Source organism: Saccopteryx bilineata, chromosome 5, assembly GCF_036850765.1.
Source record: "Saccopteryx bilineata isolate mSacBil1 chromosome 5, mSacBil1_pri_phased_curated, whole genome shotgun sequence".
Classification (NCBI taxonomy): domain Eukaryota; kingdom Metazoa; phylum Chordata; class Mammalia; order Chiroptera; family Emballonuridae; genus Saccopteryx; species Saccopteryx bilineata.
In genome coordinates, this window is record NC_089494.1 from 264,944,580 (window position 1) to 264,960,805 (window position 16,226).

The 16,226-nt window shown below is 55.9% G+C and overlaps 2 protein-coding genes across 4 annotated transcripts in view; one reads left to right on the forward strand and one right to left on the reverse strand.

Annotated features, from left to right (window-relative positions):
* CFAP99 (cilia and flagella associated protein 99) overlaps positions 1-10,314 on the reverse strand; it is a 41,515-nt gene extending 31,201 nt beyond the window's left edge. Inside the window, exons 1-2 of the mRNA XM_066233004.1 lie at positions 10,122-10,314; positions 334-460 (exon numbers count right to left, since the gene is read on the reverse strand). Coding sequence (XP_066089101.1) covers positions 334-444 — 111 coding nt within the window. The 5' untranslated portion in view covers positions 445-460; positions 10,122-10,314. The remainder of the gene's footprint in view (positions 1-333; positions 461-10,121) is intronic.
* A 149-nt stretch (positions 10,315-10,463) lies between these two features.
* The window catches only part of ZFYVE28 (zinc finger FYVE-type containing 28), a 77,727-nt gene continuing 71,964 nt past the window's right edge, over positions 10,464-16,226 (forward strand). For all 3 annotated transcript variants that reach the window (XM_066280856.1, XM_066280858.1, XM_066280857.1), the window contains exon 1: positions 10,464-10,847. In XM_066280856.1, the coding sequence (XP_066136953.1) occupies positions 10,809-10,847 (39 nt within the window). In that variant the 5' untranslated portion in view covers positions 10,464-10,808. The remainder of the gene's footprint in view (positions 10,848-16,226) is intronic.

Sequence of the window (16,226 nt, forward strand, 5' to 3'; positions counted from 1 at the left end):
AGTAGCTGTGAAGATGTAGCTTGAGGCACGGGGCCAGTCCTTTGCATAAAAGCAGTCTGAACATTCTGAGAGTGCCGGGGACACCTCCCAGGGCAAGGTGTGTGTGTGGGGGGGGGGTCTGTCCGTGAAGGGCGCCTGTGAAAACACTGTCAGCTACTACGGCGACCTAGAATGAAATTGAGGACAGCCAGCATCTGGAGACTTGGAATGGTACCCAGGCCTCTCCCTGTGTCCAGAAGGAATCTGATGTTGTTTCCTGGAAGGTAAGCACCTGCATGACAGGTGTCACTGACTGGCCACTCAGCGAGCCCCAAAGCGCCACTCTGACCCTACCTGCAGGGAGGTGGACGCCGCCTCCAGGAACTGCTCAGGACTGTCCTTCTCGGGGTGAAACCTGTTCAGTTGCTCAACCACAGTTTCAATGCATCTCCTGTAGTAGGCCATCTTCCCCAGGAGGGTCCTAGAAGCAGACACACAGGTCACACCCTCCATGACCGCCGGCTGCCGGCAGAAGTAGCCGCGGGACCCTCACCAACATGGACAGGGAGCCGCTGGCAGCCCAGGACCCCTTGCCTGGTGAGGAATGTTGAATGGAAGTGGGGACCCCAATGCGAAAATTCCTAGATTGGATCCCTGTGTCCTCTGCTGCCCAGGGGCCCAGGCTGCCCTGACATGTCCCCCAAACCCTATCGCTGTGCACGGGTGGGGACGACCCCCGGGAGACACCAGGCGAGAGAGTGGAGGCACTTGGTGAGCAGGCCTCAGGCACCCCTCAGCCACTAGGCAGGCCCCCCCAGTGGAGACGTATGACCTAAGTACAGAAGGTTGAGGCAAGAAGAATCTCAGGTCACCAGGTTCGACACTCCACTTTACTTATTTATTTTTGTCTTTTTTGTTTTTATTTTTCTTTTTGTTGTTGTTGTATTTTTCTGAAGCTGGAAACAGGGAGGCAATCAGACAGACTCCCACATGTGCCCAACTGGGATCCACCCGGCACACCCACCAGGGGGCGACACTCTGCCCATCTGGGGCGTTGCTCTGTTGCGACCAGAGCCATTCTAGTGCCTGAGGCAGAGGCCACAGAGCCATCCTCAGCGCTGGGCCAACTTTGCTCTAATGGAGCCTTGGCTGTGGGAGGGGAAGAGGGAGACAGAGAGGAAGGAGAGGGGAAGGGGTGGAGAAGCAGATGGGCGCTTCTCCTGTGTGCCCTGGCTGGGAATCAAACCCAAGACATCCACCCACCTGGCCGATGCTCTACCACTGAGCCAACCAGCCAGGGATCCTTTTTTACTTTTTTTATTAATTTATTTTAAATAAAGAGGGGCAGGGAAAGAGAGAGAAACATTCATTTGTTGTTCCACTTAGTTGTACATTTATTGGTCACTTCCTCTATGTGCTCTGACCAGGGATCAAATCTGTAACCCTGGCGTTTTGGGACGATGCTCTAACCATCTGAGCTAGCTGGCCAGGGCCTCAACAGCCCCACTTGAAAGATGATGGAGCAAGACCCAGAGAGGGTGCATATCTGGCAGCGGGCCGGCCTCGTGTGGGCTCTGAACACTCTGGAGACGCACGGCCTTGAGGAGACTGGCATGCCCAGAGCCCTCTGGGAGACCCTGGAGGAACTGCGTGGGGTGGGGCATTGGCTTTCACAGGTGGCCTCCAAATTGCCCGAGGTGGTGGCTAGGACCCTGGTGGGCTCCCTTCCTATTCCTCCTGGTTCCATGCTGATTGAACTGCTCCTCTTGGCCCCCACACTGCTGGCCTCCCTGGGCACGAGCTGTTGGCCAAGCCAAGACAGACTGCTGTGCCCTGGGACACCCCTCCTCCACCACCACCAAGCTGGGACGGCTCTGGAGCGCCCTCCCCAGACCAATTGATTCCCGTCTTCCTGCCCCATCACTTTGAAGAGAGTGAGGGCCACAGCCACCAGGCACTTCAAGGTGGGTGGGCCGTCTGGAGAGCAGAACTGGAAAAACATTTTCTGCGACAGGAACGGCCCCTTATCTGTGGCTCCAGGGGGTGGGCTGTCCACTCAGTCCCTCCTCTCCTCAGACACAGGCAGGGTGACAAGAGGTGGGCGTGGAGTGAGGAGGCTTGAGGCAGATGTGTGGGAGGCTGTAGAGGCCACTGTCAGGGTCTGCTGGGCCACCGAGGACAGGTGGCTTAACCCCTCTGAGCTTGGGTTCTACAGAGGGACAGAATCCGTGGGCAGGATGATGTGACCCCCACAGCCCGGGCCCTGACCTCGCTGTCCCCTCTGGGTAGATTGCTGCTGCCCTGCTCCAGCCCTGTCCTGGTGGCCCAGCCTGGTCTGGGTCCCCACTCTCTCCCCGCTGCCCCGCTCCACCCCGGTCCTGGTGGCCCAGCCTGGTTTGGGTCCCCACTCTCTCCCCGCTGCCCCGCTCCACCCCGGTCCTGGTGGCCCAGCCTGGTTTGGGTCCCCACTCTCTCCCCGCTGCCCCGCTCCACCCTGGTCCTGGTGGCCCAGCCTGGTTTGGGTCCCCACTCTCTCCCCGCTGCCCTGCTCCAGCCCGGTCCTGGTGGCCCAGCCTGGTTTGGGTCCCCACTCTCTCCCCGCTGCCCTGCTCCAGCCCGGTCCTGGTGGCCCAGCCTGGTTTGGGTCCCCACTCTCTCCCCGCTGCCCTGCTCCAGCCCGGTCCTGGTGGCCCAGCCTGGTTTGGGTCCCCACTCTCTCCCTGCTGCCCTGCTCCACCCCGGTCCTGGTGGCCCAGCCTGGTTTGGGTCCCCACTCTCTCCCTGCTGCCCTCAAGCACAGGCACGCCTCTGGAGCCCCTAGTCTCACTTCAGGTCACTCCTAAGTGGGATAGAATCCCGGACATTCCAGGAGTGTCTGAGGCAAAGACAGCACTGGGGGTGGGGAGGGGGGCTTAGCTCGGGGAGCAGAGTCTGTCCAGGTACGAGGCCTGGCCTTCAGAGCTAGGGAACGCTGGGCCTCGGGTCCCCGGAGAGGAGACCAACCCTGGGAGAAGGCCTGGAAAAGACGCTATTTCCACGGTTGGCAATCTCGGCCTTGGCACAGCTCACGGACAAAAGGACATTTTCGAGGCCACAGAAAATGCTGGTCCTCAACTGACCCTCCCTCCTCTGACAGCAGAGCCTTGCTGGGTGGGGTTGGAGCTGGGAGAGCCCTCTTGTTCAGGGTGCCCTCTGCCCAGAGAGGGGGCCCCTAATAACTGGGGCTCAGGGCCGAGAGGCTGAGGAGCATTTCCAGGTGAGGTTCAGCCCATCTGGCTGTACCCACTGGCCACGCACACATCCCCGGTCGCTCAGACCCAGCCCCCGCCTCACCGCCACCCCCAGAGACAGCCCTGGTCCTCCCTTCCAGGCAGGTCTTCCCGACAGACTAGACAGCCTGGGGCTGGGCCTCAGGGGGGCAGGGCAGGTGGGAAAGGTTTGGGAGAAACGGTCTCAGGTCAGGGGAATCTCCTCCCACTCCATCCATCACCCAGAAATCCTCCACATTCTCAGCTGCCTGGGGACCCAGTGGGGGTTCCTCAGCATGTCCACTGTCTACAGGCTGGAATCACAGTGTCCCCGGGGTCTGGTCTTCCTCCTTCCTCCTGAGATCCGTCCACTCAGGCTTCTCACTGCCTCAGAAGCCCCTTAACATGAGTCCCCTGAACCTCAAATAACCTCTTTCTCTTCTCGCTGGTAAGCTCCTAGGCAACCCTGAATACCCAATTTAAATATCACCACCTGCGAAGTCTTCCTTCCTCTTCCCTTAGCTCTTCCCTTCTCTGTGCCTCCTCTGAAGTCATCTAAAACCTGGGGCAGGGCCCTGCTTGACCACCTCTGAGTGCCTGGTTCTTACACCGGAGCTGGTGTCCAGCAGGTGCTGCAGAAATGTGGACGGAGTGAACCGCAGAAGGTAAAAACAGGCCCTGGCCGGTTGGCTCAGTGGTAGAGCGTCAGCCTGGCGTGCGGAAGTCCCGGGTTCAATTCCTGGCCAGGGCACACAGAAGAGGCACCCATCTGCTTCTCCACCCCTCCCCCTCTCCTTCCTCTCTGTCTCTCTCTTCCCCTCCCGCAGCCAAGGCTCCATTGGAGCAAAGATGGCCCGGACACTGGGGATGGCTCCTTGGCCTCTGCCCCAGGCGCTAGAGTGGCTCTGGTCGCGTCAGAGCATCGCCCCCTGGTGGGCATCCCAGGTGGATCCTGGTTGGGCGCATGCGGGAGTCTGTCTGACTGCGTCCCCGTTTCCAGCTTCAGAAAAATACAAAAAAGAAAAAATATATATATTTAAAAAAAAAAGAAGGTAAAAATGTAAAGAAGGAACCAAGTCTTAAACAGTGTTCTCAGTTTTTATCTGAAACACGCCTTTGATATCCAGAGATAAACCCACCCAAAGATCGTATTAGTGATTCTTTGAGCCCTTCCTGTCACAGATCCTATCGTTCAACAAAGTTCAGTTTTGTCTCATTTAAGTGGAAAATCACAGATGCTGCAATAATATTTGCTAAGCAAGTAAATGTGGAAGGGAACAAAACTGTGTTGAGCCAGGGGTTTGGAGGTGGGGGTGTCAGCTCCCCTAGCCCCTCAGGGGATTTTTCTGCTTGTGGGGGTCCCTGAGGCCCCAGCACCCACTCTGCCTGACCTCATGACCTCTCCGGATAAGCCACACTGTGTGAAGAGGCGCCCACAACCCATGTGATGAAGGAAATAACAACATCCACACATTTTGGGGCTCACAAGGAAAGGAATAAACGGAGGTAAAAAGCTCATTTTATAGAAGCAATGTTGAGGATTGGGTTTTTCCGAGCTCCTGTCCCCCTAGGGGGGTCATGGGCGTGGGCTGCAGGAATGAGATATATCCCTACTGCGCTTCACCTGGGTGGGGACGGTGGGTGGTCTAAGGGTGTTTAGTGGGAGCTGCTCCCCGGCCAATGGCTTCCCTGTCCTCCCCTTCTGTCCTGGAGCCTGAGCATTCTGAAGAAGGGGTGACCCAAGGGGCCTGTTGGTGACGGGGCAAGTCAAGGAGCAGCAGGAGAGCCGCCAAGCCCTCCCCAGTCCTGAGCAGGCCTGGACGGCTGAATTGCTGAGCCCTGGGAAAGGTGCAGAGGGCTGTCTGCAGGGGGCTGTAGGAGGAGAGAGAGGTCCTGGTGCAGCCCAGTTGGGCTTGGACCGTCCCTCCTGCAACTCTGGCTCAGAGCATCTGCACCGTGACGGCGGACACCAGGACAAGAGACACTTGGGGGGTGTGTTTCCATAAAAATTAGCCTGGACCTGGCCGGTTTGCTCAGTGGTAGAGCGTTGACCCAGCATATGGAAGTCCTGGGTTTGATTCCCAGCCAGGGCACACAAGGGAAGCGCCCATCTGCTTCTCCACCCCTCCCCCCTCTCCTTCCTCTCTGTCTCTCTCTTCCCCTCCCGCAGCCAGGGCTCCATTGGAGCCCCGTTGGCCCGGGCACTGAGGATGGCTCTATGGCCTCTGCCTCAGGCACTAGAATGGCTCCAGTTACAATGGGGCAACACCCCAGATGGGCAGAGCATCGCCCCCTGGTGGGCGTGCTGGGTGGATCCCATCGGATGCACGTGGGAGTCTGTCTGCCTCCCTGCTTGTAACTTCGGAAAAATACAAAAAATAAAAAATAAATTAGCCTATGAACTCAGTCAAAATACACCTTCAGGTAGGAAACAGGTATTAATGTTCATCCGACTGCCGCGTGCTCCCAGCACCTCGGCTTTACTTGAACGATGTGAAACCACCAATGTGGGAAGGGGGACTTCATTCCCAAGCTTACTGATTTACTTTGAATTAATTTTTAACTTCACTATTCAGGACTTGACTTCTCATATTTAAGGAAACTCCAAAGGTAGGCGGGATCAACACTTCTCTTTTCTTAGCAAATCCTTTATAGACAGAAATGAAGAGATTTAAATTTTACCAGACTCAAACTAGTTCAACCCTCTCGGCCACCAGGGAGGCCTCATTTACACAGATCCCAAATGTGTGTTAATTAAAATATCTTCTTTTCCTGGCTTTTAGTTCTGATTAAAGTGAGTCTCCTAAGGATTTCTGCCAAGTCATGCTCTGGTGGCTTGTGCTCCAAGCATGGGCCCACGGGGCAGGCTTTCCTGGTTGCCTTCAATCCACAATCTCCCTTTCCTCCTGAGTAAACAAAACCCTGATTTTTAGGTGGGCATTTTCCGGCCTCCCAGGCAACTGGGTACGCCAAGAAGCGACAGGGTAGAAGTCTTATGGAAAGTCTCCATGAGGCCCTGGCTGATTGGCTCAGTGGTACAGTGTTGGCCTGGTGTGTGGATATCCCGGATTTGATTCCCGGTCAGGGCACACAGGAGAAGTGACCATTGGCTTCTCTACCCCTCCCTCTCCCCTATTTCTCTCTTTCTTCCCCTCTTGCAGCCATGGCTGAATTGGTTCCAGCGAGTTGGCCCCAGGCATTGAGGATGGCTCCATAGCCTCCACCTCAGGTGCTAAAAATAGCTGGGTTATAAGCATGGCCCCAGATGGGCAGAGCATTGCTCCCTAATGGGCGTGTGCTGGGTGGATCCTGGTCGGGGTGCACATAGAGGTCTGTCTCTCTGCCTCTCCTCCTTTCACTAAAAAAAAAAAAAAAAAGTCTCCATGTAAGGGAGAGACAAGCCCTTCTCTTCTTTATTTTTTTAGCATGGGGGTGGAAACGGAGAGAGATGAGAGGCATCAACTCATAGCTGTGACATTTCAGTTGTTCATTGATTGCTTCTCATATGTGCCTTGACCGGTGGCTCCAGCTGAGCCAGTGACCCCTTGCTCAAGCCAGAGACCTTGAGCTCAAGCCAATGACCTTTGGGCTCAAGCCAGTGACCCTGGGATCATGTTGATGATCCCACGCTCAAGCTAGTAACCTCAGGGCTCAAGCTGATGAGTCTGTGCTCAAGCCAGAGGAGCCTGCACTGAAGCCAGAGACCTCACGGACTTGAACCTGGGACCTCAGCATCCCAGGTCGACGCTCCATCCATTGTGCCACCACCGGTCAGGCCCCTTCTTTTCTACCCTGCTGCCTGGACTCAGGAGGTGAAGGCAGGCACTTAGGCAGCCATTCTGCACTGTGAGAAGACATATACTGCTCACAGAAATTAGAGGACATTCCAAAATGAATATGAAGCAATAAAAAAAAGAAGCATTTGATTTCTTTTTATTAAACAAGATCATCAGAAAAGCAAACGACAAGTCAAGGAAAGTTGTTTAGTTATACAAATGAGATACAAAACCAACTTTATTTTATTTTTTTTTACAGAGACAGAGAGTCAGAGAGAGGGATAGATAGGGACAGACACACAGTAACGGAGAGAGATGAGAAGCATCAATCATCAGTTTTTTTGTTGCAACACCTTAGTTGTTCATTGACTGCTTTCTCATATGTGCCTTGACCAGGGGGCTACAGCAGACTGAGTGATCCCTTGCTCAAGCCAGCAACCTTAGGCTCCAACTGGTGAGCCTTGCTCAAGCCAGATGAGCCCACGTTCAAGCTGGCGACCTCAGGGTCTCGAACCTGGGTCTTCTGCATCCCAGTCCGACGCTCTACCCACTGCGCCACCACCTGGTCAGGCCCAACTTTTATTTTATTGGTGGAAATGCACTATACAAAAGGCTGAAAGTACCAGAGTACCTGCCTGCTCCCTGATCCCCTAATTTTTGTGAGCAGTGTATTAAAAACGGCAGAAGAGCCCAGGTCCCTGACGACTCCTGGGGGCTGCCATACCTCACAGGATCGCCTTCCCGGAGAGCCCCTTTACTGAAACATGAATAACTTTGTCTGAGCCACTGTGATGTTGGGAGTTCTTCTTTCTATGCAGCCAAATCTAATCCTAACTGATATGTCCACAGCCGTGAGGTCCATTTTTCATCCCGGAGCAGTTTGAGCTGGGAAGCACTGGAAGGAGTCTCTGAACAGCAACAACAGCCCTGGTTTTGGAGTTGGCCAAAGACAGATCCACAAACCGCCCATCAAGTGTCTACCCCGAGTTCCTGGGCTGGACAAGTGGCTGAGGGGCGGGCTTTGTAGGGAAAGAATGAAAGTGCAGTTGGACACGTCGGGTTTAAGGGGATCTCTCTATCAGACACTCAACTGGCAAAGAACAGGAAAAGGGGTCTGGAGTCCCAGGGTGAGGTTCAGGCTGGAGATGTGAGTTTCGGAAGGGTTGGAAGAAGTGGTTTATGAAACCACACGAACACTGGAAACCCCCCCAGGTAGGGTGTGGAGAGAGGTGCTTCCCAGGACTGAGTATGGAGACCCGAGTATGAGGAGGTTGGGGAGAAGAGGAGGCACCAGCCAAGGAAACTGAGAAGGAGCCTCCACAGGGGAGAGGCAGAGGGTGTGATCTGTTTCCGTCAAGTGAGGACAAAGTACCCAGGAGAGAGGACGCAGCTGGGTCACCTGCTGCTGACAGCTGAAGGAAGAGAGGGTGCTGAACTCTGATCATCGGATTTAGCAACATCGGGGTCAAGGATGACTTTAATAAAGAGCCTGGAATGGAAGGAGGGGCTGGGTGACAATCGGATTGGATTGGAGAGGTAGGTTCAAGAGAGAAGAGAAGCTGGAAGGGACTGGCCCCTCTGCAGGGTCGGAGGGTCGTGCACTTTAGGGGAGCAGTGACTGACTGGGGGGGTATGCTGGAGGTGAGTGGGGAAGGTCAAGCAGGTACAGTACTCAAAAGAAGACGGATGACCACCAGCACACAGGCAAAGCTCAGAAGCTGGCCCTGCCCAGACTCACACTGAGGTGAATGGAATAGAGGGTCAGGGAGTCCAGTATCCTCTGAGTTCCTGGACCCGGGGCCAGTGTTAACCCGAGAAGCAGAGAGCACATTCTCTCTCTATCAGGGGAGGTGTTACTTCCATATCCTGCACCCTAAATCTGCACGTTTCAGAGCAGCCAGAGCAGTGGTGCTGGTGGGGGTGGGGAAAGCTCCAGGCTGTGGGGGAGGGCAGGCCTGACCTTGCTCTGGACGCCCTCCCAGAGCCAGAGCTCGGCAACCTCTTTGGGCCTCAGTTTCTCCGGCTGACAAGGGAGGGGAGTTTAAAGTGAGATCACACAGTCCTTTTCAGCTTTCTGCTTGGCACATACAGGTTCTCAGATTTTGTTGACTGTTCTTATGGATCCAAACTAGGACGCCATTGGGGGAAGTAGTGAATATGGAGGAATATCTTTCTTTTTTTTTTAAAGTACCATTTACTGTAAAGATTAAAAAACAAAACAAAAAAAAACAAAAAAAAAACAGCCTCACCAGGTGGTGGCGCAGTAGATAGAGGGTCGGACTGGGACACGGAAGGACCCAGGTTCGAGACCCCGAGGTTGACAGCTTGAGTGCCGGCTCATCTGGCTTGAGCAAAAAGCTCACCAGCTTGGTTGGACCCAAGGTCGCTGGCTCGAGCAAGGGGTTACTAGATCTGCTGAAGGCCTGTGGTCAAGGCACATATGAGAAAGCAATCAATGAACAACTAAGGTGTCGCAACAAAAAACTGATGATTGATGCTTCTCATCTCTCTCCATTCCTGTCTGTCTGTCCCTGTCTATCCCTGTCTCTGACTCTCTCTGTCCCTGTAAAAACAAACATCAAACAAAAAAACAAAGGCACATTTTTGTCTCTATGGATTTGCTCTTTCTGGATCTAACATACAAGAACTTATTCATTGAATATGTGACCTTTTGAACTTGCTTTTTGTTTTTAGCATAATGTTTTCAAGTACTATTCGCTTAGTAAATGACTCAAAAAAGCACATCAGGGGATGAGAGAAAGGGACGGTGATTACTGAATGACGGGTGTTTTTCTAAGGTGATGAAGAAAAAAGGATCGAAGCTAGAGAGAAGTAGTAGTCATAGGACTGAGAACACACTCAATGCCACTGGACTGGATACTTTATAATGATCCATTCTGTGACAACGTGAATGGCCCCTCCAAAAAAAATAAATACATAAAACAATGCTTTTTTTAAAAAAAGGCACAAGTTCACGTCAGTCAAGGAGCTGGGGAAACCAAAAACAAACAAAAAAGGCGGTAAGGGAAAGCAAGAAGGCGGGAAGCAAGGGCTCCGGGAACTGGCCTGCAGGCGGTGCGGACGGTGCCATTCGGGTCCCCCCTCTCCACCTCCGTACCTGCCGCGGGGTCCGCGGGCGGTCCCGCACCTTCCTTCTCGACTCCAGCCACCGACACGGGGGCCGCGCGCCCCAGCGTGCGCGAGGGGGCTCGGGAAGCTCGGTCAGTAGGTGCCCCTATGCTCGGCTCCTCCTGCTCCGTGGGGATTCCACGAGCGCTCGCAGGGTCTGCAGTGGCGGGTGGCGGTGCCGTTTGGACGCCGTCGCCTAGCAACCGGTGCGGCTGCGAGAAGACAGCCGTCCCCGGCATGCCCAGCGTCCGCAGCGCGCGCGGGACCCCGCCCCGGAGCTGCCCAGCTGCCCGACGGGTCTTGTAGTTTTCCGGCTCCGCGAGGCGGAGGGGTGCCCCGGGGCGGGGAGCGCGCCTCGGGCGCGGCGCGGCACGGCGCGCGGATTAGGGGCTCGCGGGCCTTGGCGCATGTGCAGCGCGGGCGCGGCGGGGGCTGGCGGGGGCGCAGGGTGTCTGTGAGCGGCCAGCGGCGAGGAGCCGGCGCCCCGTGCCGCGTCAGCCGGTCCGCCTGCCCCGGTCTGCGGGGCTCAGCGCCGCGCGCCACTCGCAGAGCATCTCCCGGCCGCGCGTCTCCCGGCGCCCCTGCCCGCCCGGCGCCCCGGGACCGCCCGCCGCAGCCGGGCCCGGGCGCAGAGCCGCCGAGTGAGGGCCGCCGGGCGGGCCGGGTCGGCGCGGCGATGATGCACAGGTTCCGAAAGTGGCTGTACAAACCCAAGGTGAGCGGTCCGGTCCGGTCCCGCCCTCCCGGACAGACCTCCTGCACTCCGCCGGGCACTGACCGTCGTCTTCTCTCTTGCGAGGGGGTGGTCTCCGTTCCATCGCAGCGAGTGGCTGTGTCCAGGAGGAGGGGAGCCCCCAGCCCCGTGCACGACGTACCCGCCCGCGCTTACCCTCGGCCCGGGGTGCACCCCTCTTCCCTCTCACTCTCGTCGGCAGCCAGGGCGGCCCCTCTCCCTCCCCACCCTGGTCCCCTAGCACTTCGCGGACCCGCCCCGCAGCTCGTAGCAGTCCCCTACTCCTGGGTCCGGGAAGGACATTTCCATCCTCCCTGCACCGGGGTGACTCCCTTCTTCCCCTCTGCCCCCACCCCTATCGTGGGCTTGGAATGTACCTCCCTACCTCCCTCCGCACCCCGGAGCAGACCCCTCCCCACTTTCCTCAGGCTCTGGAAGGAATCCCGTTCGCTCTCTCCGGCCCCTGTGTAGAGCGCATCTCCATCCACGGTCTCTGGGCCCTGCCTTCCCGAACGCGGACGGGTCCGCACTTCAGCCAATGGCGTCCCCATCCGTGCCCGGCGCCCACCCGCGCGCTCCTGCAGCACGGCTGGAGACGGTTCCTCCACCTCCAGGCGCGTCGTCTCTCCTCCGCGCGGGGTCGGGGTCGGGGTCGGGGTCTGGGTCTGGGTCTGGGTCTGGGTCTGGGTCTGGATCTGGGCGGCGCGCCCTGCGCCTCGGCAGCTGCGCCAGTCGCACTGCGGGCGCTGCGTCCCCGCCGCCCGCCCGTGCTTGTGTCAGGGCGGGCCAGGGCGGCGGTGCCACGGAGCTGGGCGCAGGGGTCCTGGACACACTCTCGGTGACCGGGGCTGGCGCAGCGGGAGGGCCCTGGGCGCCCAGGACTTGGTTGGGGGACGGGGTTGTGGCTCGGCGACCAAAGGACGCCTTGGACATTCGAGGTCGAAGTGTCGCTGATGGACCCAGGGAACCCACTTTTCTGGATCTGGCTTCCTAGTTCCTGTTCCTCACTTAGGATGGTCTCTCACGGCGGCGTTTTCCTTAAATCTGTGCCCGCTTGGTGAGCCCGTGCAGAGAGTCAGGAGGTCCCTTTGGAAGCCCCGCACTCGAGGTCGTGGGGCAAAAAGCTCCGAGACTCCAAGGACCCAAGGCTGTTGGAGGGAAGAGTCCTCCTGGTGTGAGCATCGGATTAGGGGCTCAGAATGCCTGGGGGCTGTGCGTTGGGGACCTTGGATTTAGTTCTTTTTGTGCCTGGAACTGACCTCCCTGTCATGTAACAGCTACTGACTGGTGGTGGTGGCGGCTCCGTGCGATCCTGGGGCTCCGTCGGGCGCTGAGTGTGGTTTGGGGCCCGCTGCCCTTGGCTGCCTTCTGCAGGCCCTCTTCTCACTCAGTTTCCCCGGTGCGTCGGTCTCGCAGCCCAGGAGGCTTTCAGTCCCGCCTGCTGTTGCTATGTAGACTGCTCGCTGCACCAGGGTAGGGGGTGGGGCAGCTTTGTTTTTGTGTGACTTTTATCACCAGTTAAGGAAAAACTTAGGTTCACTTGTGCAAAAGGTCGTTTGGGGGTGGGCAGTATTATTATTATTACAATTATTATTTTCGATGGCAAATAGCAAGGGCCAAGGGAAATGTATCACAGGTCAAGTTAGGTTCTGGTGTCTCTGAAAATGCTTTGTCAGGGGTCCTGGGTCTCCGGCCGCCTCTGTCCAGGTGTGGCTGTCTGTGCAAGAAGAGGCTCGTTTCCGGGGACACCTGCCCGTGTTCTGTCTTTGCAGGGGAAGGAAAAGGAACAGTGGACACTGCTGTGTTTCATCAATAGCTAATTTCCCTGGCCCTGCCTGTTTCAGTTCAGGGCAGGTCTTGAAAGGTGGAAAATGATTCTGTCCTTGAGCTCATGCCCCAGAATGGAGAACTGTGTCCCTACGTTTCCCTCTTCAGCCAACAGCTGCGGCCCTTCCAAGGCGGGCTCCAGGGGCTGACGCTCAGGGGGAGTCAGTGAATTAACCAACCCTGGTGAGGGGGCCCAAAGCTGGGTGGGTGCTTTAGGAGAAGCAGAAAGTTGTTGCTCTGATCCTTGCGTTTTCTTCCGTCTCAGCCAATGTTGTCTGAGACTTTTCGTCGCTGATCCCTGGACTCGAGGCACTTCTGCATATAAGATCTTTGTGTCCTGCATGGTGTTTGTGGGTGCCCTGCGGTCAGTCCGAGGCTGGGCAGTCCCTCCGTGGAGATCTGTCTTCCGAGTTAAATGTCTTGATTGTTTGAAGGGTTGGGGCTATGTTAGATCACCCCAGTCAGCTTTTCATTTTTCACGCCAAAGCTCATATTTTTGCCTGGCGTTATGAATTGAGTTTTATGCTTCCCCTTCCTATCTAATTTAACACATTTTGGCACAAGTGAGCGCCCAGTCAGTGCTGGGAAGATTCTGGGCCTGGAATAGTTGAAGTGTTAAATGTGAGCTGTGGGAGGATGTGCGGCTTTAGGATTTTTTTTTTTCACTTTTGTATTTAGATACATACATATACAATTCAAACTGCATTCTTGATTTAATCCCAGCTCTGGTTTAAAACTGAACACTGAACTTCTTGTTCATGACAGTGCAGTGAGTGGAAAATATTCTGAAACCCAAAACATTCATTGTTCTTGTAGTTCTAAAAAGCGTTTGGAAATGCTTTAAACTCTTCTTATCTGACACTAATTTTCCTGTCTGAATCATTAATAACTAAGTTGAGTAAAAAAAATAAATCTGACGTATATAATATAGTGATTTCATCTTAAAACGCCATTTGCAAACACTTGCCATTTCCATGTGTCTTCTTATGCAGTCTTTTAAAATACCACGATGCTTTTTTCCTTTCTGCAAAGCATTCAGATTTGTGAGTCTTATCAGGACTTGAGTGTTGCCTGGAAAAGGCTGTGTAGGGACGCTTCTCAGCCCGTCCTGCACTTGGGATGCTGGTGAGATTCTTTCTCTGCTTTTGTTAGGGAGAAGCCTTTCCACGACAGCTTCCACTTTAAAAGGTGAAAAGAGTTGGTGTCTTCATTTGAAGGCAATATATCTGTACTTGTGTGACTCTCTGGTTTATCACTTTCTTGTTGATCCCTGGTGACTCTACTGAGGGGTGAAATTCTGGGGTGGGGGAAGGGGACAGTGACTGGGCCCCACAAGGACTTCTCAGTAGTCATCCAGGAGCCTATTAATGATGGAACAGGATGACTTTGTATTTTCCCTCTTTGTGGAAGAACTGACAGTCAGGTGGGTGACGATGATGCTGTCCAGACGGACAGGGACCACTACGTGCTGGGGGATGGCCACCCTCAGCCGTGCTGTCCTTCCAGAGCTCTGTCAGAGCCCTGTGCCAAGCACAAGCACTGTTCTGGGGACTTGGGATTTGAACGGTATCTTTTTAGCCAGGTTGCTAACTGGTTTGTTTTCAACCGAAGAACTCTTGAAGTATCCAGCTGCAGCTGAGACTGTCCTTGGAGGACCAGGTTGCTTTCTGAGGTGAGGTACTGGAAAGCCAGGGTTCCGGAAAGCCTGGCTGCTCAGGCTGTGCCTGGGCCAAGTCCGGCTCCTCGCAGGTGCCTGGCAGGGCAGGGCTGGGAAGTTCTGGGAAGGATGCTAAGCAGTGCTGAGTCAGAGCGGGCGCGGCAGGGCCAGCGTATTCTGTCCCTGAACTCAGGAGGCACCGGGCCCCTCCCTCCCCGCTGCTGCCTGGTCTGGCCACCACCCCGCCCAGAGGCCTCCTTTAGATGCACGGGCATGGCCAGGCAGCGGGCAGATGGGAGTCCAGCTGGCCCTGAAGTTCGGAGGGCCTAGGCTGGACTGTACTCCTGTCTGTGGCTGGGGGAGAGAGCGGGGGCCTTGGCCCAGCCCTGGACCACCAGTGTCTGCGGGGCGGGCGAGAATCAGAGGTGGCTGCAGGGTCTGTGCCCGCTGCGCCCGCACGGCTCGGCAGGTCTGTGCTTTTTACAGAGCAGCGTATGGACGGGAAATGCACGATCCGGTTTCTGTTAAATGGGCGAGTCGTAGGCGGCAGTCTTAAGCTGCACCTAATGGTATCTGGTCTTGGCGTGCAGCAGGCGGTGGTGTTCTGCCCCCTGCCCCACCCTGCCCCCGCTGGAACGGGAAGCCTCTTAGGTCACTGCAGATGCTCAGTGCCTCTCCTGAAGCTGCAGGAATTCCCAGCACAGCAGACCCACTGGTTTTAAGTGTGTGAAATGCACGTCTGAGAGCCCATTAAGTAACCTAATGGTCATCAGTGATTTTGATGGCCTAGCGCGGTTTTCTATCTGAGCCAGCGGCGTGATGCACCCCAGCTCTCGGGGTGCTGTGTGCCCCATGGTTCCAGCTCTGAGATAGTGAACACTTAGATACTGCGGGGTGAAGGGTGTTTTACGGTCCTGTTTGCCTCCTGACACAGCTTTGGGGTCTGGGTGGAGAGTATGGCTGTCTAGAGAGCAGCAGGGGTGTCCGCCCAGGGCCTGGGTGAGAATCCTCCCACACACCCCAGCCCGGGCCTCAGTTTCCCTCTCTGTCAGCTGGGGGATGATGGGACCTGCTGTGTGGAATTTGAGGAGACCACCTCTGTCCAACCTTGTCAATAATGGCTCAACTAACTAATGGCCATTGTCATTACCCGTGGGACACGCAGGCAGGTAAGAAGGTGTGGACTTAATACAGAGCCACACATGGGTGTTTTCTGGAGTCCCAGAGGCCATTGTGGTTCCCAGTGACTTCTGTCAAGTCATTTTGACAGTGGAATGTCTTAATAGGTGTATCCCCCCCTTTTTGGTGGCATGTAACCTCGGTTTTGGGGAGCAAACCCTCGGGCTCACGGATGGGCCCCATTACCAGCTTGAAGTAGTCACAACAATGTGTCCTGTACCCTCACTGCCACTGGGCTCACGCCTTCTGAGTGATATTCCCATGGCTGAATTTCAGCCAGCGTGGGCAGAGGTGGGACCACTGTGTCAGGCCCAGCCCCCAGCCCTCTCAAGCCGTCCTCCTGTGGCTGTGACCTGCATCCCCACCCCCACCCCCGTTCCTTGGCTGGAGGCTCAGGATCCCGGAGAGGACTCCAGGGCCATCGGTGGCAGAGGCACCAGGGGAAAGGGGCGGGTGTAATAGCAGCGTGAGGATAGACCTCTGTTGGTTAAACCACTGAGGTTTGGGGGTGTTTGTCAATGATTAGACTGCCCTAACAGACCCTGTATTTTTTGTTCTATTTTTTTGAAGTTAGAAGCAGGGAGGCAGCCAGACAGACTCTTGCGTGTGCCCGACCGGGATCCACCCGCCATGCCCACCAGGGGGCGATGCTCTGCCCCTCCCGGGGGTCTCTCTGTTGCAACCAGAGCCATTCTAGC